Below are 23,928 nucleotides of genomic sequence, written 5' to 3'. Positions count from 1 at the left end.
CCTAATGATATATAGACTACTTAAATTTTCTCTAAAACTTAAAAGTTTATCTTCCCCAATATTTATATTTAAATCGAAATTAAAAGCACCGTTATGTTTGTTTATAACACAAGTACACTAAATTTAATTCCACTACGTGATGTGAAGCCAGAATTACATTTTGCTTATCACTGAAAGTAATAAATAGAGCTTTGAAGTATCACACGGCTCATCGATAGAGTGTAGAAAAGCAAGAAGTATTAGCGAAAAACTTTCGGTCGATGATTTTTAAATATTAACTATAAGTCCATTCATATAAGTAAGAGAAGTAAATAATGTGAGAAAAATTGTATTTGACTTGGTGAAAAGTGAAAGTCAGGGCAAGTGGTAAGTGAAAATGAGGGCAAGGTTTTAACGAGATCAATTTTTAGGCAGTATTTAGAAAATATGGTATCTTATGACAAGTTCATAAGTTTGAGTTAACCTAAATTTTCATTAAGGTGATAACCAATTTATTTACCACTGGTTTATAAATATTAAGTTTCATGTTTCCTGTCCCTAGACTGTATTATTGTTGAAAAGTATTACATTTGAAAATTGTTCTTTTCCAATGATAAATCTCCGTTAGCCATCTGTATGTTTTGTGAAAAGGGTCTAAATTTCGTGAATATTTACATGTTGTAAGACTTTTTTCTTAACAATTCATCTTTATTTATAGATAATAGATCTACTCGGAAAGAAGCCTGGAGTGCAGAAGAGGGACGGCGCTATTGGCAATTTAATCGTAGGAACATTCATCCTAGTCACAGGGCATCATCTACTACACTGCATAGAGCAGGAAGCAGACTAGATGACAGAGATCGACCAGGAGCTGAAGTTAATGTAGATTTGGTTGATCATGGACCTTCAATAGCAGCAGCTGAAGAACGGAGGTCATTGGGAAATCCACAGTTGAGAGATGGTCCTAGTGTAATATACACGAAAGACCTTCAGCGAAGAAGTGGAGTCCACTCTCTTAGTCAGTCTCATCGTGATGTGTATTTAGAAGACATAGATGGTGAATATCCAGCAGGGCAAATAGTGAGACCAAGAGATCGCGGTACTCGAGATACAAGATCTCTTCCTGGATATATTGACCAACCATCAGATGAACGTCCAAGAAAAGTTGTAGTAATTCAAGAGAAAAATCTTCGAGGGGGTCCTGTTCCTAGATTTCTACTGGAAGAAAACGAAGACCATGACACAGATTCCATGAGACGTCACGAAATGGAACGAGGATCTGATCTAGGAGGGCGAAGAGAATATCGTGTTCTAGTGAAAGATGGAACGCAACCTAATACAGAGAAAGTGTTTTATGCTGTTGATGCAGTTGATAGAGCTCTCCAGCGTCGAAGACAGGATCGACATCGTGGAGAAGGAGAGGAAGTAGAGGTTCTGACATTGGATGCGGAAAGTGGCAGAGAACAACACTATATCCGAGACGGAAACGCCGAAATATTACGCCTTGTTACTCGTGGAAGACCCGAAGAGGAAGGAGTAGAAGAACAGGAGGTTGGTGAAACTGCTGCCCCACAGCAGCCAGGTCCTTCTTCTGTTTTACAACTTCAGCATCCATCAGTTGTCGTTGCTGGTACTAGTGGTATGCCTCAAGTTGTTGTTGGAGACGATGGTAAGGAGATTATTATGCGGCGATTTATGGAAGACCAAGAACAGAATTATCGCGGGGGCGAACTTGCTGATCCGAGCCTCCAGCAACTTACACTGCACCAACAAGCTCAACTTGCAGAAGCAACACAAGAACTTGCTCAAGCTCATACTGAACATGTTATTGCAGGTGGTGTAAATGCGGGAGATGAATTCATAAATGCAGCAATCAATTACATCAAAGACCAGTTGTCTCCACGAGAAGAACCACAAGAAGAGAAACCGCAGATTTCGTTGTCTATGGGTACTCAAACTGATTGCAACACTGGAACACAAACTGATCCCATAGTTGTAGTTAGAACACGTCGACGAACAAGAAGCGCAAATGACTCTTATAGCGATGAAGAATATAGTGACGGAGGTGAGCGTGGACGCAGAAGACAACGTAAACATCAGTGTGAGCCACGTACTAGATCATTACACAGAGAGCATGTCAGAAGTACACAACGAAAATCGGCCTCGAAAGTAAGAACTGCCGTGTCAGCACCTGTCAGTTCAATTCTTACAAAATATCAAGATAAGCCTGGCCCAGGCTTAGGAAAAAGACACAAGATCAAGACACCTATAATAGAGGAAACAGAAAGTGCATTGGAAGCCGTGGAAACCCCCAAAGGTTTGTCAAGACATAGTAGCAACTATGACATAAGAAGACCGTATGATATTTCTGAAGAAGCTGAGTTAGAGGGCTCCTGCCCAGAAGATTTGGGTTATGTTGAAAACAAGTCAAGTTTGCTTCGAAGGAGAAATAGTAAAGCGAGGATTGCTAAGATGGAAGAAAAAGATTCTGAAATAGAAACATTACAAAGTAAAGGACTGAAAGCTGATGATGAGGAATCCCCAAGTACGGATCATTTGTTTAATGAAGATGGAATATCAACCCCTGCTTTTGAGGGAGCTGTATCATCCACAGCTTCTCAAACTAGTTCAAGACGTAATTCAGTTTCGGTAGAGCCTATAAGAGTTCGCAGAAATTCAGTTTCATTTGAGATTAAAAGTGGTAATACTAGTGATGTGTTGAGCTCAGCTTCTAGAAGAAACTCTGTATGTATAGATAAGGCTGTAATAGACGAAACAGGTAGACTTTATCGCTTAAAATCAGTATCTGTTGAAAACATCGGTAAAAGCCTTCCCCCTATCAAAAAAGCTAAAAAAGTGAAAGGTAATAAAGGTGAGTCACGATCAGTTCCCGGAACTAGAGATACAAATCGAAGTAACAAGGATCAATTTAAATTATCTAAATCGGATCCAGTTAGTAGAAGTTCACGTAGGAATTCTATAGTTAGCTACGAAAAATTGCCAAGTATTAAACGGACTAGCAAACATGGCAAATTGCATAAGAGTTCTATTCCTGATGAAAAAATTCCACACGAACACAAATCTCGAAGAAATTCACTAGCCGTAGGTAACGTAACTCGTACAAACTCACCTAATAGAAACGTTTCTAGACATAGTGCCCAAGGAAGTCAGTCAGATGATGAACTACTTACTGGTGCAAATAAAAGATCAGAAAAAAATCGTAAACTTAGTACAAAAAGTGGAAGTTTAAGTTACTTATCAGGAAAGAAAGGTGTAAGTGTACCTCAGTCATCCGTTCCAAACAGTAGAAGAGGAAGTGTAAGTCAGTTATCTGCAGCAGAAAGTAGAAGAGGAAGTGTAAGTCAGTTATCTGCAGCAGGAAGTAGAAGAGGAAGTGTAAGCCAGCTGTCAGTTCCAACAAGTAGAAAAGGTAGTGTTGCAAGTTTATATGTTCCACCAGAAGGATCTCCAAGATATATGGATTGGTATAAGAAGGAGGATGTGGACAGTGGTGCTGCGAGAACTATCGAAATAAAAGGTAGTGAAACCGCATTGCAAGGTAGTTCTGTTGGAGAAACTAGTGATGATAAAGGTGATCGTTTAACGAGTAGTAATATTTCTTCCGGAAAATCAAGAATTGTGCTACCCCCGATAAAACCAAAGAAAGAACGTGAAGAAGATAGCAGTGAAAATCGAAATGTGTCTGATTCAGTAGTGCCGTCAAATGTTGAAAAAAACGAATCGCGCACGGACGTGACCTTTCAAGGTACGAGAACAAACAAATGTGATTCAGAGATAAATCGTAATGGTAATGATGAATCTACTGTAGGTGCTGCTGGTGGTACAGGGATCAGAATGTTTGAGGATGATTTAGATTCGGGAATAGCTATGTCACAGGTTGCAGCTGGTGGGAAAAAGCGTAAGAATCAGTTGTTAGAGAAGAAAAGTATATTCACCATTGCTTATGATGATATGCAGACGAAACAATTACGATCAGATAGTACAACACCACCATACTGAAATTAATTTCGTAAAGTAAATTCTAACAGATAAAATCATAAATCGTCGATGATGTCTAGAAGGTAGGACGTCGATGATGTCAGCTACGTTATATACACGTATATGCAGAAATTCTTGAATAAGAAATGGAGTTAGAATAAATTGATAAGCGACTTAAGGTTGGAAGGAAACTACAGTTCTCTTGATTTGTGAATTTTAGTATTCTGAAATTAAGTGAAGAGCAAATTATCAAGTACATTTTATCATTTTTAATACGTTTCTATGGTTATAAAATTTATTCTAGGAAGCCAAAGCATTTTATAGAAAAAACAGTATAAACTTGCTAGAGGTTTCAAAAATTGCTGGTTTTACTGAAATTATTTTTGTACCATATTTATTTGGTTTTATGTAATTGTTCTATAGCATTCCGACTTTGAAAATCTTTAACAAACAAACTGGGAGTTCAAATTCCTTATATTGATTTTGAATGGGGATACATGAACAGTTTGCGGTGGGTTGTTTTAATCATTTCAAGCATATCATCTCTTATTATTTTTATTAATATTGGTGCATTTGTTATCAGTTTGCTTCTAAAAATGTTATCTCTCCCTTCTGTGTATTCAGAAGGGTAATGATGTTATATTTCAATAATTCAAATATAAATCTTAAATTATAATTATAATCTTAATTTTACAGATCTTCCTTGGAACCAATATTTATGAAATTCTTTCGCTGTATTGCTCTTCGTATGAATTTATTTTATGTATGCATTTGTCTATTTAGTTGAAATCTTAGTTCTAAGTTTATGAAGTTCTTTTGAAAAGGTGATCAGGAAATTTTTGATATACTAAAACAGTTCATATCTCTTATACAGGATGGAAGGTAACAACACCGAAAAACTTTGGGAGATGATTCCTTATTTGAAATGAAAGAAAAAAGTTCTAATAAACATGGGTCGAAAAACGTCTCCTTTCAGAGTTATGAACCGCAAAATATTCGAAAAATCACGTTTCCAAACATCCTGGTGTAGAAACTGTAGGGTAGAGCCTATCCTAAACGGTTTAAGAAATTACACAGGAACTAGGATGCGTTCTGTTTAAATATCCATGTTTCAGAATTCATGGTACCAGCAAACGAACGCACCATTAGTACTTAAAGGAGTATCCCTATACCTCAAGTTCCTTTTCACAGTTCGTTTCGCCGATAATGGAGGATGGTGAAACATAGATGTTTAGATAGAGCGCATACTAGTTCCTGTGTAATTCCTTAAACCGCTTGGGATAGGATCTATAGTTTCTAAGCCAGAGAGTTTTGAAACGTGATTTTTCGAATTTTCGGCGGTTCATAACTTTTTCGACCCATGTTTATTAAAACTTTTTTTTCTTTCATTTCATATAAGGAATCACCTCCCAAAGGTTTTCGGTGTTGTTACCTTCCACCCTGTATATATTGTAGTTACAGAGGAGTTCCAGTTATTCGACATTAACGGAACTGGACGATTGTTGGCCAACACATGTTCGTGTTAAATGGTATTTACATCCTTACTACCATCCCAAAATTACAAAGTACAGATTTCTGTAAGTGATCGAGTCTAATTGTTAAACTTTAATTAATAATTCTGCCGGGAGACTAATGGCTCAATAGTAGAGTGCTCACATCTTGCATGAAAGATCTCTTGTTTGATCACAAGTTATAAAAGTTATAGTGCAGAACAATGTGCTCATGGATTTTCTAGTCGATTTCCCGTTTTCTCCTATATTGTCATTCCTAATCATCCATTTACTCTTGTCATCTGTATCCTTTAGTCTACAGGGCATAATCGTGGAACGATAAATTGAGTATTCCATTTCAATGATCAACTTTTACACTGACTCAGGAAAAAGAGAGAAAGAAAAGGAAATGTGAAGACAAAAGCAATCATAAAGTTCAAAAACTTGAGAACTCTTTTGTCACTGTTAACATGCGGTTCAAGCGTAATCTTATTGAGCTTAATCTATTAAATATTTAAAAGTGGTTTAATTTAGTCTAACAATAACTGTCACCTAATTTTAGTTTGAAAAATAGTAAATAAAAGGAAGGAAATTACTTCTATCAGTTCGTGGCACACTATTGACAGAAATCAAGGACTATATTTCGTAGATCATTCCTGATGTCTTAGTACTAAATTACCTGCCGTACTTTACGGTTTACGTTGTAAGACGATGTAATAGTACAAGAAATATTTGAATCAACAAATGCGTCATGTGACATTATTTCATTGCATATTTGGATTTTTACACAAATTGATATGCACTTTTTCGGGAGGAGGGGGGTGTAAATGTATGTAATTTAAGTTTATTTATTTTTCCACGAAAAACATATTCAACATTTGTTCTCTTCCTTGCCTTACAACTCTGAATGCTTCTTAATACAGGTTGTATCGACAATCTAAACGTAACTAACTTTTGAGGGATTATTGTGCGTTCCCAGCTGTGAACATATCTATAACTTATAGTGTATTCCACATAATTTTCACAGAGATATTTATAAAAATAAATATTTTTTTTTTATGTTTAATTTTATTTGATACAACTTTTGAAAGGCAGGTGACTGCCTTTATAATCAGAGTTGCAAATCGATAATAATACCAGTCAGTTGTCTTTTAAACGTCATTTTGGAAATGAAATAAAATACAGATGAAATACCACAATTTGTATTACTTAATTATTTCTATAAATTATCTGGGCTTCCGTTTGGCAGTAGTTTTGAAAATTTTGAATATTTTCTGTAGACCCTTTTGAACTTTTTAGATTTTAGCTTTCTGTTCTTTTTACTTCGATAACAGACTTTGATCCTATTACATGCAGATATTGATTGACATTAATTGTAAGGTTTTAATCATATAGCTCAAATCTGTCATCTTTCTTTATCGGTAGTATTGTTGACATACTATGTCGGATGATCGGAACTCTCATGTATATAATACTGAAATATACGTTATCATTAAAGGCGCTTTCATACTACTAGTGTTCATTATTATGGAGAAAAAGAAATGTATTAAATGTTGAATATTTTTTCTGGCTCAGGACAATGTATTGTAAATATGGTATATAATATACATAAACTGTTAAACTTCAAGGAAAGTAGAAGATATGTAAAATCATGTGGAAGTTACTTGAATTGTAAAATTACGTTTTCAGAGTTTGTTTAATTCTCATTATATTATAAATTGCTGCATTTTTTATTCCTTCAGTTTTTAATGCTAGTCCCCCTTCCCCTGTTTCATTCTTTAACTATTTTTCTATTACAGAAGTATTAATAAATGAAATCTCAATACAAGCCTGTTATTTTGCATTAGCATTGCCGAATGTTTTGTGAACAAAATGAAATTACGATGTTACTAGTATTGTTTGAATACTTACTGGTTTGAATAGTGGTGTTTCAAGCATACATCTTATCTTTCAAATAAGAATTATAAGTTTCTAGGTAAATATGTTTGTTGTTGTGGCATAATACATTGATGTTTCGTCATAATTATCTCCTAGTTTTGTATTCTTTCAACACTTGATCTTTAGACAGTAATAGAAATATTAAGAAAATCTGAGATGTAAACTTTTGGAAGAAATTCCTGTTCTTTTGTTTTCAAATAATCTAATTATGCAAATAACTTAAGTTGAATATATCCAAAAGTAGAAGCTATATTATAATTTTAAGCTATAGTATATAAATGACTATTTCTTTCAACAAAATTGGTGTCATGTTGGTGAATAACTTGATTGTGAACTAAATGCTGCCAAATCAACTTCGGTATGATAAGGATTTTAAGATCTTTTGAATTCTATATTCTTTTTCTGCAATGTGTCACGTAGAAAATGTCATCTTCCTGGATGGAAATGACCTTTGTTAAATCAATGTTGAAATTGAAATTAAAGAAAAGTTACAATTATATTATCTACAACTTTGTTCGGTGTTAATAGTGGCAGTAACATCTCTGAGTCTTAGAATCAACCAGATATTACTAAAGACCTATAAACTTATGTACAGAAAAGCAATTGATAGTTTCAAAAATCAAATTTATATACAGTGTGGGATAGGGAAACAGGAAATTTTGGTAATTTGCACGAATGAATTGCAGGAATTGAAGTAACGTAATTTGCACGAATAAATACAGGAGAAACGTATTTTTTTTTTTTTTTTTTATGAAAGTGCATATACAATATACCATTTACGTTTTCATTACAAAGTGTCACAAACTGTCTTTTTACTTCTTAAAGATAGCATCGGAAAGATGTGCTTTCTTTCGGCGGTCACATTGTAATTTCCTGTTATGGAAACTATGAAATGCTCGGTGTAGCATGTTTCGGGGAGTTGCAGCGATTTCGTCTTCAATCTTCTGTTTCAGTTCGTGGATAGTTGCAGGTCGTGTGCGGTACACCTTCCGTTTAAGATATTCTCATAGGAAGAAATCGCACACACTAAGATAAGAGGATTTTCCAGGCCACATAATGTCACTGTTACATGAAATGACGCGCTTTCTAAATAACTGGCGAATGGCTTTCGTTGATTGTCGAGCAGTATGTCACGTGGTTCCATTCTGCTGAAACCACAATTTTCGGTGTTAAGATTAAGATCTCGTTCGCGGAGTCTCGGTGTAAAGAATGTTTCAAGCATATCAACATACCGAGTGGATGTTACTGTTGTTGCAATGCCATCCTCATGTACTCTTGGGTACGTACCATTTGAACGCCACTTGGAGGCATCTTGTTGAAGGTTGAACCAATTTCTTCAAAATTACGCACCTACATTGTAATTGCATGAGTAGATGGGACACGTCCATGACGTTCTTGTTGGTAATGATGTCTCAATATCCATTGCGCAGTAGTTACACTATCATCCTGCTTGTAAAACGCTCTAACAACGATAGCACTTTTCGCAGCACTCAAATGCTGCATGAGTACTAAATGGCAACGCTTTCACAACAACCACGCATGAGTTCCGAACAACTGCCGGCACAACAGTGTTGCCAACTCTAACGTTCAAAATTTCTCTTTTCTCTGAGCCACTCTATCATTAAAATGTGGATTTACATCTAAGTCTATTCAATAACTTTCCTTTCCAGAACAATGTTCGAAATTATGTACTGAAATTTACTTTTTGTTTTCTTAAATTCAACATAAATAACTTCAGAGCACGAACACTTTGTACTTGTCTTTGTCTTTGGTATTCTTTTTATACTGGAGAGGGGTTTTGTAAAACGAAATATACTCTAAGCATCGCTTCATAGAACGTATTACTAGCAAATGCCCTCATGTATCCATGGGAACAACATTTTAAAAATCCTCACACTTGCTCTTTCTTCTTCTATGTCATCCATATTCAGTTTGTTCGAGCTAGTGAAAATTAGCATTTTCCTAAAAATAAATTAATAAATAAGTAAAAATTTTAAAGAGTAAGAAATAAAAAAGCATATCAAATATTGTGCCTGTGTATCAACGGTTCAAAATAAACATAAAATAATATTAAAATATTCCCACTTCCCGCGTACTAGTAACGAGGTATTCAGTTTCTATGTATCAAAAGGTTTCTATGTCAAATGTTATGCCTTTATGTACAACAGTTCAAGAGAATACGTCATATTAGCTAAACTGTTTCCTCCCTTCGGGGTAGGATTTTCAAAATTACTTTAAAGGGATTACATATTTGTATTGTGAATTCATGTTCAGCTGTTGAAAAATAATAATAATGATAATCTTTAAACCTCCTCACTCCTTAGAGGTTGGAATTTGGAAAGCCTATTGTATGCACAGTGTAGGGTTTAGTTTAAGGGAAACATTTGTTAAAAATTCACCATCTCAGATATCTACTTAAGAGCGAGAAAATATTTTACCACATAGGGACTGAATTTTGCAAAACCCTGCCTGTTCAAGAAGAACATTTGTACAAAATCTCAAGTTCCTAGTCTAAGATTTCAGAAATCTAATGTTGAGCCAATTTATTTACTTTATATATATATATATATATATATATATATATATATATATATATATATATAAATATCTCGTAACTATGTTACATTATATAAATTCATTGTGTTGTATTTTATGATATTGTATGGGGAAAAAGAGAGAGAATCTAGTTTGAAATGATTTTATTTATACGTATAGTTTATGTCATACACGGTTCTAGGTTTCATTTTCAATACAGAACATGTATGATTTATATTTTTGAATTAAGTATTCAAACCCATTAGTTGTACGGAAATACCATTCAAAACAAATACCGTTTAAATTTTCCAATTGTACAATATAAAATTATGTGATATTTTTTATTGACATCGTGTTTTATTTGGATTTATTCATATAAGCTAGTACAATATTTAATTTTTTCAGTCCTACTGCCACTCAATATTTAAAATTATATTGCTTCGTAGCATTTGGAACTCTATTATACCCAGGCTGTTGCAAAAATGTATATAAACTTGGTCCTAACACGACTATGATTATTATGAATTTTATATATTTTTACACTCAAGTAATCGGGAACATATGAGTTAAGTTGTAGTCTTGCTACTCAAGCCATCTCTGATAACGTGGCATTAGGGAATTCACCACCAATAAAGCATTATGTATGGAATCATTTTATATTCTCGGACAATTGCAATCTTTAACTCATAGATTGTCTGTAGATTTTTGGCAGTACACTTTCTTCTTGATGTGATGTCACAGTAAAAAATTCCATAGAAATGTGGTCTGCATAAAACGGAAAGAATTTTATAGTTTTTAATCGATCAATCTGTATAATATGCAACGCTTCACAACGAAATACATCGCGATGCTATTTTATAGATACTTCGTCCTGTTGATAATAAATCTGCACATCATACTGAAACAAAGCATGAGGGTTGGATTTAAACTCTCTGTAAAATCAATAACAGTTAAGTTGAAAGAGAACAGTTCCGCGGGCCTCTGATCCGAATTCACACTACACTATTACCCCTAACAGGTTAATACAACGTTTTTCCATAACATAGAAATTCTCAAGATGTTCACCACACGTACTTATGATGGTTAATTTCTCAGATTAATTTGGAAATGACTTCATTATACTAACAAGCTCTAAATGGAAACTGTTTGTCCTCTTCATATTCTGAAAGTACAATTCACAAAATTCAATTTTTCTGTTCTCAACATCTTCATTCAGACTTTGCAATAAAGTTGAAATGCCGTTCTAGCAGTCGGCAAACAGTCTTTTGATAGTCTTGTCCCTCGGGCCACTTAATTCATGGATTTTCCTGCGATCGGAGGAATTTTCAAACCTCACTGTCTTAGGCGTGTAGGCGTAATTTTCTTTCAGAAGACGCTTTCCGTTGCCGTGTACAGTTTTAATTTGTCTCAAATTTATCTCAATGTGACTAATGCTGAATCTCATGGGCGAACCCTTGGCGAAAAGATGTTTGTACTATCTTTGCACTTCGCTAAGATTTTCGAACTTTCAATATGATTTCAGAAAAAAATTACGCTTTCCAAAGGTTAGTTTGCTTTGAGTCATTGTTTCATTCCGATTATGGCTGAAAGAAAAAGTGTCTTATTCTTATATAGATACTTGAAACAATACTAGTGGTCGGTACCTATCAAATTATTAATTATTTTGTAACATCTATATTTGAAAATCTTTAGTTTAAAGTAATATCCTACAAGTGAAACTGATTTGGTCATATTATTATTATTATTATTATTATTATTATTATTATTATTATTATTATTATTATTATTATTATTATTATTATTATTATTATTATTATTATTATTTGTAAATTTTTATTCAAGAAGCATTGTATAGAAACTTCTGGTATATGAAATTAAGTTATATAGTTTTCCTCATAGCAAAATCATAATCCAACAAAATGATACACTAATCTTCGACACTGCTTCAATTGGCTATACTAATTTCTGCTAGTTATTTCGAAGATATTACGCTAATTTTCTGCTTTAAAATTGGTCTATACCACTAGTTTAAAATATTTCAATGTCAGTTATTGTAGAATTTAATAACTTTTGTGTTATACATTAACTTAGTTTTACGTAAAATTTATCTTGTTTAATTTTCTGTGCTTCGTCTCTTAACACATCAATTTAATTTTAATAGTAGCCTAATTTTACTTCTTGGCAAAGTAAAATATTCTAACGAAACACACTCACTGAGTTCACACCAGTCATATGCAAAATTCATACCTTATTTAAACATTTCAATAATTATGTATATCAATTGACCCTCAATTGCCATGCTTGAATGCTGATAATATTGTTAAATGTATCCCTACAAAGCTCCCAGTGATAGTTATAATAATCTAACTATTCACAACATTATCATGCCTAAGAATATTTAAATTTTAAGTTTCGAGAAAGATACTCAATTTAGTCATTATTCATTTCATCATCAAGGGAAAATGTTCACAATCTTGCTTTCTCAGGACTAAAATTGCACAACAATTAACGAAATTGCGCAGGTATATAAAGGTTAGCTTAACACATTCAAGTGCTAAAGTTTGCTAAACCTATTTTGCTTTCTTTCCAATTTTACTTGGTTACCTGTATCTTCTGGGATTGGAGAATTTGTAACTTCTGATTATAATTTGTTTTGCTAAACTTCCTGTACATACCGATTAGTTCTAACAAACATAAATGAAATGGCCAGATTTTATGATATGTCTAATACTATTTAACATTAAATAAAAATTAAGTATAACAGGTGAAACATATTGTTACTGTAATAACGCCACTCATAAATTGATTAATAAGATAATGAAGTGTATCATATACAGTATCAGTGTATCATATATATCATTGTCTCTTTGTGCCCACAAGTGTCATAGTTATCTCTGGTTAACAGATGAATGATAAAGAAACCCATTTCAGCAGAAGAAAATTCAATAAATTCTGAAACAAGTCGTATTTCATACAAAGAAATGCACACATTGTTCCTAGAGAAATACTATTAAAAATAGAATAATTTTGTCATTAGTGTATGGTATTAACAATGTATTTATGTTCTCTAGAGTGAAAAGTCATAAACTATTATTTTACTTACAGATTCGTTGAAGGAAATTCCTTCATTTAGATTTTTCTTTTATCTTGTGTTAACAGCAAAATATAATAATTATATTGTCTCTTGCAATTCATATTATAAGTGAAAGAAAATAGCATAAGCGTATATAACGTTAATAAAATATTTCTTTATTTATTATAAAAAAGTTTCAATAATTACTTGTTAAGCGTTAACTGACATTTCAATTTTGTGCTCTTCTTTTTGTAAATTTAGTACCATACTATACGATTTGCAACATTTATATATTCACTTTGATGTTATCTATATCTTTAGTTATCTTAAATAAAAGACTTATTTCATATCATTCACAATACCAATTTATGTTGTATTTTGAACTGGTATGTAGTATAGAGTTTGAAAGAAAAACAAAAAACGAGATGAACATCTGAAAACGATATGGAATGGTCATTCTATAGTATTTTAGCCGAAAATTGGTTTTTGTTTATGGATAGATTAAGAGAACTATATGTCTAAAGTGCTATTAAATAATTATAAAATTCTTTAGACGTTATCTGAAAACTCGTGAAGAAGTTGTTAATCCACAGTTAGCCATATGTGTTAGGATCATAATTTTTCCTCATTTTCACAAAGTTCGATAAATTTAAGACATTTGACAAAGAAAAGTCATACAGAAAGTAGTTAAATAGGTGAATATCTAAGTGTTCCGTGAAGTAAGATTTCGGAATTCGTCTAAGTGTTACGTGAAGTACGTTAACTGAAGTAAGATTTCGGAATTCTTTATTTTCAAGTATCTTTTGTAAAAGACGACATTTTTGAAGGCTAAAATAGATTCATATTTTCGTCTTTTGAAAGTTTAAAAGCTTCTCTTCTTTTACTTCTTCTTCTTCTTCTTTCTAATTCTTGTGAGTTCATGAAGTAAAAGTAAATCATAATACTACCTCTAGATTTGATTAATGTATAATATAAAATATAGTTTACATTTAAAGATGATATAACAAAAATTACCTAACCTATCTTACAGTTTCGTAAATAACAGAAAAAATACATTATATAAAATGTCTAAGTGGAAGTCGGCAATGAAGGAACAGAAGTTGAACTTCTATACGGACCGCTTCATACAGCATTCTCTAGACGAGCGATATGTAATGTGAAAAGATTTGATTACTTGAAATACTCTATATTAAAGCACATGAAGACTGTTTTTTTTATTTCATTGTAATAAAATATACTTGTTGTACAAAAAACATGCTTAGATATATCTTGTTTCTATCTTAGAAACTGTATACTTTTATGTTATGGTACTGATAACTATTTAATAAAATATTATCTTTGTTAATGTAATGAAATGGGTTTATATAGTTTCATTCATGTAATATCAGATAGAACTTCACTATTATTAATATGTACAAATAGCTCTAATGAGCTTCCAACAAATGAGAATAACTGTGTGATTTTTGATAAAAATAAAATTAATTAATATTTAACTATCTACTTTTTCCGTAACTAATTTACAAATATGATAATGAATCAAAAGTTATGAAGAAACAGGATAATGAATATTGCAGAAAATAAATTTTATAGTATATTATACCTTCATATCCATGATAATGTTTCACTTAATATTGACAATTACATATTATTTTCAAAAAGAAAGAAGACCGAACACTTCACATTAGTAACTAAGCACCTTTATGTTGCTTGTAAGAAACTTCGTCTCACATATGGAAAATATTAAAAATCTAACATTCATTTAACACATTCATTTATTCACATTCATTTAACAATTAATACAGCAGCTTATGTGATTTAGTTTTTTTAGTGTTTAAGCAATCAGTACATTGCAGATATTTTTAAAAAAGTAGAAAATTTGATTAAACATAGGTAGAAAACACGTCCTTTAGAAACACGAATGGTATATGTTGTCAAAAACCTAGAAAAGTTAAATTTGGGAACAACTTGTTTAAAAATTTGAGTCTAGAATGCAAATTGAAAAAGTGTCAATTTTATCAAAAAGTTCTATGATTATAAATCTATGCTAAAATTTTAAAAAGGAAATTTATGCTTCACATTTCATATTAGAAAGAGTATAAACGAGACATAATTGATCCTATTTAACACCATCATCATCATCATCATGAACAACAATAACAATGAAAACAACATCAGCTATTATTATTATTATTATTATTATTATTATTATTATTATTATTATTATTATTATTATTATTATTATTACCACTACTACTACTACTATTACTACTACTACTACGTGATCCTGTCTTCTTTCGTAACTTCCTCGTTTATTTTTAACTGTAAGCAAAATGTTTTAATGTTATGTAATATACGTACAAAAGTCATCTTTCATTCTGAAGAGGAAAGTGGATATGTCAAGCTGAAACAACTTTGATAATAGATAATGTTAATAATTTATTTAAATTTTCACAAATATTCATTAAATTTAAATTAATTTTAGGTTTGATATAAATATAAAGAAAAACAGTTTAACCATGTAATCCTACAGAGCTTGTTTTATCCTATTACTGGGATGGGTCGATTTACATACTTTTACTCAAATTATTTCTAAAGAAATTCTCCTTTTATTTATTTTATATTAAAATTATTCTTCTAAAGAGTTTTCTTAGTCAAATTGAAATATATTTGCATGATTGTTGTCTAATTGCTTACTAATTCCACAATATTCTGATTACAGGAAATACCTTATAGATATTAAGAGAATCATTTCCACTGTAACTTTTTGTGTAGTGATATAACGCCCATTAAAAATTTACAATTTTTATATTTGCTGCTACAACTCATTCTTTAAAAAAAGTCGATAACATCTTCAGTATTTAGAAACGTTTACCCATCCAGAATCCACTTTAAATTTTACTATACTGAGATATGTAAGATTGGGATAAAGAAGGATCTCCTAAGCTATCCAGTAAACAACCTCTATTATGGTTTTCCTTGAAATTCTGTGTTCGTATTTTCTTTCTTTCTTTCTTTCTTTCTTAAAATATTATTTTGCTTCATGTTTATTCCTACATGTTTATTGAAGAATGAACTATCTTTTATACACGCTTGTTTTCTTGAATTTATGAATCTCAAGATTGGCATGTTTAGATACTATACTGATTGTGAACTAGGAATATCCTTTCTAGTCAGTGCAGAAATAGAAAAGTAATCAAAGGATGTATTAAAACAAGATATGTGAGGAGAACTGGGATTTTATTAATAGATTTCTTTTGCTCTTCTTTCTTATTAAGTTATTACTTAACAATATATCTTAAAATTCTTTCTTATTGCCTTCTTTCTTTTTTAATTTTTTGTAGAAGAAGAATTTTATTGTGGATGAAAATTGAAATTTACATATTTGTAATCATGTAGCTACATATCTTATTTTGCAACCCTCAAATTCATTGGATCAGCGCCGAAAATTTCATATCCCTAATACTCCCTTGAATATGCTTTAGTTCTTGCATTGATCTCTTTTTTGAAGTCCCACATATACAACATTCATCTATTATAAATAAAACATTTTATATTATATTAATTGAACTCATCAACTTAATAGAAAAAAGAAATCAAACCGAGCTTCCGCAAGATCAAATCACAAGCATTCTTGTTCTTGTTAAATCTGATACCAGATTCGGTTCATAGAGGAAGACTGTATGTTGTTCGGATCCCATATTCAACTGTTGATATCATACAGTAATCAAGTATTACAGTCCAAAGAAAATAACAGAAGATTCGAGAGGGATGAGCAACTGTGTCCATCGTATAGAATCTAAGACACGAAAGTAGCATATGAAGTACATACCATAGGTCAGTCAAAATGGAAGGGATGGCTCTTCATATAGTTTTCTTACTTTTTTGTATCTAGCTTTCCCGCCTGTTTCATAATGTGCCAACTGGAAAACAGAGACTCATTACTTGTTAAAAGTGTTTTTCATTCTTACAGTGCTGAAGTGTGTTTCTTCCATAAATACGTTTGCTTTCGAGCAGATGTTGGTAGTCCATTTGCTTTTTACGTCAAAGAACAACTTACGATATTTGTATTCCTCTTTCTGGAATTCTGGAAGAGGTCTAATTCTGAAGGTTTTTTCTAGAAGATGAAAGTTAAAACGAACTCGAAAACACATACCACAATATATAAACCAATACAGGCATATTAATTGATACATTTTCATATTTATTTATGTTTATTTTCGTTTATTTATTTATTTATTTATTTTTTGAAATTCGTTACGTACCTCACAATTCAAGAGGAAGGTATTTATATAATTACTATGATTTTAGAAGCCATACTAGAACACATGACATGCTTAGGATGCTATAGTGTTAGAGCGGACATTTACCCTTTACTTCCTTGCTGACGCCTGTGCTAAAACATTCGAAATAGTTGTTTATGGTTTGATTTTCCTATTCATGTTGCTCACTACTTTTTGTTACTTTGCGTCTTTCAAAATCCTTATTGTTCATGTACTTTTCAATATTCTTAGTTCACTATAAAATTTTCTCATTTCTATTGTGATTTATCAGTCTCTTATATCAGTATATAGAAAATCTTAAAACGATAAAAATACTGTTTTATTATAATAATACCAGATACTTATCAGGTCATATATATAAGTGTCTATGGCTAATAAAATTGTACTTTAATCTATGTATTATACCTGTTACAAAGTATATCTACTAAAAATTGTGTAAACTGAACTACTATTGTAACGTAACATCACTGTCATAGTTAAATTATAAATAAATGTTAATCGAAGTGGTAATTTTATGTATGTACCTTTCTGTAAATTTTTGTAATACATTTTGTGTATAAAATGTTCGGAAAAATACGCATCGTTGACAAATGATTGATTTTATTTAGTTATTTTTACATACCTTCTGCACCTTTGGCATATCAGTCTTTTAAGAAATTGTCATTTGAAGAGATTTGCTTTGAACAATACTTCATAAATGAAATGCCTAATTGTTCCTTTTCTTTACATTAAACTGTTCGTGGATCATGCGGGTGATATACAAAGTATTGGCGTAACTTTCGTAGTGTTGGAAATCCTTAAGATCAGACCGGGTCCTGTGAAGCTTTTCGAATTGCCAATACAACAAACTATTATTGTGAAATCGATATCCTACCCAAGTAACCCTTATTCCCAAAACAACGTCCGTGGAAGTTTCCGTGTTTCCTACAGGATCTTTCCGGAAAGTAGTGGGATTGATTTTTTCCTTCCTAAACGCGGTGAGGGGAGGGGGATGTTACTGTGCTGGTTGGGTGGGGTGGGGTGGTCTTGGCTACCAGCGCACCAGTCACCAGTCCTCTCCAAGCCTTCACGGATTATAGATCTAGTTTAAGGTGAACACATTTCACGGTGCCTTATCATCTCCATAATGAATCTCCACAAGGAGTGGTTCACAGAAAGTTTTTACCACCTGGTAAGACTGTGAATGCTGCATTCTATGTGAAAGTACTTGAAAGACTTAGAAAACGAGTCACCAGCGTCCATCCAACAATCGCTGGATCATGGAAGCTTCATCACGACAATGCGCCGAGCTACACTGCCTTTGCTGTCGTGGACTTCCTAAACACACATGTCATCACACAGCTTTCCCAGCTACCCTACAACCCACATGTCGCTTCTGCAGATTTCGTCCTCTTCCCTCGACTGAAAAGGATCATGAAAGGACGGCACCACGGCGCGATCCAAGCTATTCAAGTGGCCTTAACGAGGGAGCTGAAGAGCATTCCAGTTTCTGCGTTCCAGGGTTCTTTCAGTGATCGGCAGTCACTGAAAACGCTGTGTTGATGCACAAGGGGCATATTTTGAAAACTATTTAGTCGATGTGTCAAAGTTGTGAATGTCTATCTATCTATCTACCTACCTACCTACCTACCTACCTACCTACCTACCTACCTACCTATCTATCTATCTATCTATCTATCTATCTATCTATCTATCTATCTATCTATCTATCTATCTATCTATCTATCTATCTATATTAACATATGTGTATATGTGTTAGTATATTTTCAACATGTTAATTAATAATAAGTAGCCTTAAATTCAGAACTTTCATTCATTAAGAAATTAAGTAATTACTATAATTTCAAACATATGTAGTAGAAAAACTAATTTGGATTTTAAAAAGAAAATATGAAATCTTTAAGTTTTACGTTCCACGATTATGCCGGTTAGGCTAAAGGAGACGGTGAAGATGAGAAATGAATGAAATGGTGGAAGGAAAGAAGTGGGAGGAAACGGGAGAACCCCGAGAAAACCCACGAGCACGATGATTGTCCACCACAAAGTCCATACGGCGCGAGCTGGGATCGAACCAGTGACTTCAAGCACCGGAGGTGAACGCTCTACCACTGAGGATTTTAAAAAGAAACATTAAACACAGCCTATTCTTCATCTCCATCGATCAATATTGAAAAATTCGCAAAGAAGGCTCCTTCTGAATTTCCGTTACATTTCACAAAATACTTTTTACCACAAAACAATCGAAATTAAAATGCTACTTGTGGTCATATTACAGAATAACATTTGAAAAGTTTACAATTATTACTGGAAGTTAATGCTGTCACCCATTTCGAACATTTTAAAACCACATAGTTTCTAATGCATTGAAATTGATTTTTTATCGATAGTATGAAACGTTGTAAATAATTGTAAATTTCTATAACTGTTTTTCAATTGGATTTTTATACAACAAAAGGTAGTTTTGTCGAGTTTAACAAAACTAATATAAGCCTCTTGAAAAAAGCTCTTTGTAAAACAATATTAATGATCGCTTTTGGCTGTTGCAATGGTCTGTCCAAGCAGCTCGATAAACATTTATCGTAGTATAACGACCAAAAAGTGCTTCTCTTATATGTATATATGTAAAAAAATAAATAAAAATAAAAATAAAAATAAAAAATAAGCTTGGTGAGGTGAGTGTAGGGGAAGGGAGGGCCGAATTGTACTTTGTCACGGGCGCCGAAATCTCTAGCTATGGCTCTGATTGACAGTGACCAAGGGAACCCTAAAAATTTTAAAAATTACTGAAAACATTTGCACCATAAAAGTTTAAAAAAACATGACATGAGTCACTCCTATATAATTTATGCACCCTTTTGAACTTGTTGAGAGAGGACCCATCATTTGGTGAGGCCCTTTGTATTTCCCGCTCCAGAGAACCCAATTGTTTTATTTCGGCCCTATATATTTTCTATACGGAAAAGAAGGTGCTGTAAAATGTAAATCATTATTTAATTTCAAGTTATGGTATTATTAGAGATTTCAATTTAGGTTAATAGCTATTTCAATATTAGCAAAGTATAAAGCAGAAGGGGAAATCAGGAAACTTTCAAGGGTTGAATTACGAAAAACGTGAAAGGTTGTTTTCGCAACATCGTGGGCTGGCAATGCTGGTCTGGGATTAGTTGACTGTATTGCCGGTACTCGACCTGTTATCATCCTTCGTTCCCTTACTCCTGTATGCGAGGAGTGAGTGACGTGTGGCTTATGTTCATAAACAGCAACTTACAATACGAGGCGGAGAGCCCCCTAAAAATTTTACCGTTCAGGGCCCACCGCAGGAAATTTCCCAGTTTCCCGTCTGGCCAGTACGGCCCTGTATTTGCTCCTTTCTTACAAGGGAACCTTCCGAAAATGATAGTTGCAGGGAAAGATGCGACCTATGCCAATTGAAAGAGCTGTAACAGAGATGTTCATTCCCAAAAAATTAGCTGCCCATAGCAATAGGTTCAAGAAATATAAGGGGTGGAAGTTCGGGAAACAGCAAGGTTGGACAAAGGGGGAAAAGTGCAAATTCCGCAAAAAAAAAAAAAAAAAAAAAAAGGAGGGCACGGCAAAATACAATGCTGACAAGTGATGTATAGTAAGATACTTGTTACAATAGGTAGCAAAATAATGACAACCCAGCCACTCAGTGCCTAATTGGGGATGCAAAGTTGAGTGTAGCTGGACGCCCTCCACTCACCATCTAGAATGAGTGGGACAAACTCTGATATTAAATTGCAAGAGGTTTTCATTTGGGGATAATTCAAATAAAGATACGTCCACTTCGTTAAAATAAAAACACTGTATTTCGTTATGTTTAAGAGTGTACTGTAAGATTTCAGAACGCGAAGTTATGACGAATATTAAGATTCATTTGCCAGACGGGTACAGAACGATCAAGTATCGAGCTTTTGAATTCTGAATCGGTGCTACACATACCTGGATAAAATTGGTGTATTTCCTGCGTCACTGCGGCGTTGAACTCTGCTCCGTCAAGCTGAATCTTCTTTCTGATGGAAGACGATAATGAGCATTGAGGTATGGCTCCTCTCAAAATGCTACTCTCGGCGTGATGTCCCTCGTTGTTAAAATGGATTGGAATATGAAGTCGTTTCTCCTCCTGTCATCTGGCTGATTCTCGGATATAACTTGGTTCTCCAAACTCGAACCAAAGAATGATCACTGTGACTTGATCATAATCTCTACTATAGAACGTCGAATCTCGAAGTACTGTCCACTGTCGAATCTCTGAGAACTCTCTGCGAACTCTCGGTGAACTGTGTCCGTGGACTGTCCCAAAACCTTCTCGTCCTCCAGTTTTGTTTCGCTCTGTCCAACCACCGTCGTCTGCTGTTTCGTCTGCTGCAGCACGTGCAACACCGTTTTCACATGGAGAGACAAATTCCTTCCATGTGTCAAAACTCAAAACTGCAACCCTCGACACGTTCTGTTTTCCCGATTCTAAGCAATTCTCCGAACATCCGTAATCTCATGAAATTCGTGAAATCTTACAGATTCACTTTATACAACTTCTAGAATCTGGCTAATGTGAGGATAGACACATTGTCAACATTTCCTTCCTACATTGCCAGACTCTCAACGATGACATTCTTGTACACATGTGTTTACAATAAACTGCTGACACAAACATTCGCAACTTTGTGCAGCTTGCATTTACTCGCATATACAACATTTAATTCCCATAACCTTAATAACTGATTTTGTGACATAAACATAAAATAAAATCAAAATATACAAATTACTTTCCTCGAAAATCGAGTCCTGCTACAATAAATAAAGGCCACCAGTGGGGTTAACAGTGTTGCCAACTGCAATGAAAAGTACATGTTTTGCAAAGAGCACTATATGAAGTGAGTGCAATATTCAGTGTCAACCTGTAATGTAGAAGATAAGATATGACGTGTATAATCAGTGGTACAATCTAACAAAAGAAAATAGAAAAAAACAGAAGTACGAAAAATACGGAAAAGACGAAGTTAGCCATAATGCACCACATTTGATCACGAGCTGTGCATATTAGAATGAACAAAACAAGAAGCACCAACTATGCAGGAAACCGACGTACCTAGAGTCGGAAAGAAAAACGAGTTCCAAAGTTTTCTTGGCCCTCGACATGAGTACATTCCTGTGCAATTGGATTTGCAACATCTCTTTCCGCTTCGCAGCAATTTGAGATCACAATGTTCAATGTCATGTTAAGACCAATATATATTTGTGGCGGCCATTTTGAAAACCATGCTTCATATAGCAAATGTTTCCTATAGGTGTTGTTGCACATTCCATGAACTATCGAAAGAGGTACCACTCGGTCTCTGTTGCCATTTGAAAGTTTGAAGTTGGCTCCTGGGGCCCTATGATGGAGATCCTGGGGACACTTGCTTCTCACAGACTTTTATCACCCCCTGACATTGGTACATTCCTGCACAACTGGATCCGTCACATTTTTGTTCGTTTCGCAAATCTTTCAGGTCACAAAGTTTGGTGGGAACCCTGTATATTCCCACATACGACCCAACCATGACATAATGTTCACTACTTCTATTATCGGTTGTTGGCTCAACCCAACCATTTCATGTTCCCCGACTTGACATTGCCTCAATCACTCTAGCATTGATGCATTCCGAGTGATGCCTGTTGCCGGAATTTTCTTTTTGTGAAGCGACTGGCCTAACTATATTAGACTTGTCTGGATGTTCATGGCCAGTGTTGCCAACTTTGGAACTCGTTTTTCTTTTTGACTCTAGGTACGTCGGTTTCCTGCATAGTTGGTGCTTCTTGTTTTGTTCATTCTAATATGCACAGCTCGTGATCAAATGTGGTGCATTATGGCCAACTCCGTCTTTTCCGTATTTTTCGTACTTCTGTTTTTTTTCTATTTTCTTTTGTTAGATTGTACCACTGATTATACACGTCATATCTTATCTTCTACATTACAGGTTGACACTGAATATTGCACTCACTTCATATAGTGCTCTTTGCAAAACATGTACTTTTCATTGCAGTTGGCAACACTGTTAACCCTACTGGTGGCCTTTATTTATTTTGCTACCTATTGTAACAAGTATCTTACTATACATCACTTGTCAGCATTGTATTTTGCCGTGCCCTCCTTTTTTTTTTTTTTTTTTTTTTTTTTGCGGAATTTGCACTTTTCCCCCTTTGTCCAACATTGCTGTTTCCCGAACTTCCACCCCTTATATTTCTTGAACCTATTGCTATGGGCAGCTAATTTTTTGGGAATGAACATCTCTGTTATAGCTCTTTCATTTGGCATAGGGCACATCTTTCCCTGCAACTATCATTTTCGGAAGGTTCCCTTGTTAGCAAGTTACTGTACTACTATTACGTAACTTGTATCGATGCTAATAGATGGCGTTAATTTCAATATCTAACTGCCATCTCTTGAGAATGGATGTAACTGTTTGAACTTAACAATAAATCATATTCAGTAATTTCATGAACGCAGCAATGTACAGAACAGTAAATAGAACAAAATAAATAAATAAAGCTTCTATAAATCGGAGCGATTTGGCTGTGCACGATTTAGTTGGGATAAAGGGGGAACAGTAAAATGTTTGTGCATAACGCA

At 33.7% G+C, this 23,928-nt stretch overlaps 1 protein-coding gene across 1 annotated transcript in view; it reads left to right on the top strand.

The window, feature by feature from the left end:
• The window catches only part of LOC145661188 (cadherin-86C-like), a 458,587-nt gene extending 440,709 nt beyond the window's left edge, over positions 1 to 17,878 (top strand). Inside the window, exon 20 of the mRNA XM_081726639.1 lies at positions 698 to 17,878. Within this exon, the coding sequence (XP_081582765.1) occupies positions 698 to 3,999 (3,302 nt within the window). The 3' untranslated portion in view covers positions 4,000 to 17,878. The remainder of the gene's footprint in view (positions 1 to 697) is intronic.
• Positions 17,879 to 23,928: the final 6,050 nt, after the last annotated feature.

Source organism: Thermobia domestica, chromosome 1 (assembly GCF_964235325.1).
Source record: "Thermobia domestica chromosome 1, izTheDome1.hap1.1, whole genome shotgun sequence".
Taxonomy (NCBI): domain Eukaryota; kingdom Metazoa; phylum Arthropoda; class Insecta; order Zygentoma; family Lepismatidae; genus Thermobia; species Thermobia domestica.
The sequence above is the reverse complement of the archived record's forward strand: the minus strand, read 5'-3'. Positions and strand labels throughout refer to the sequence as shown.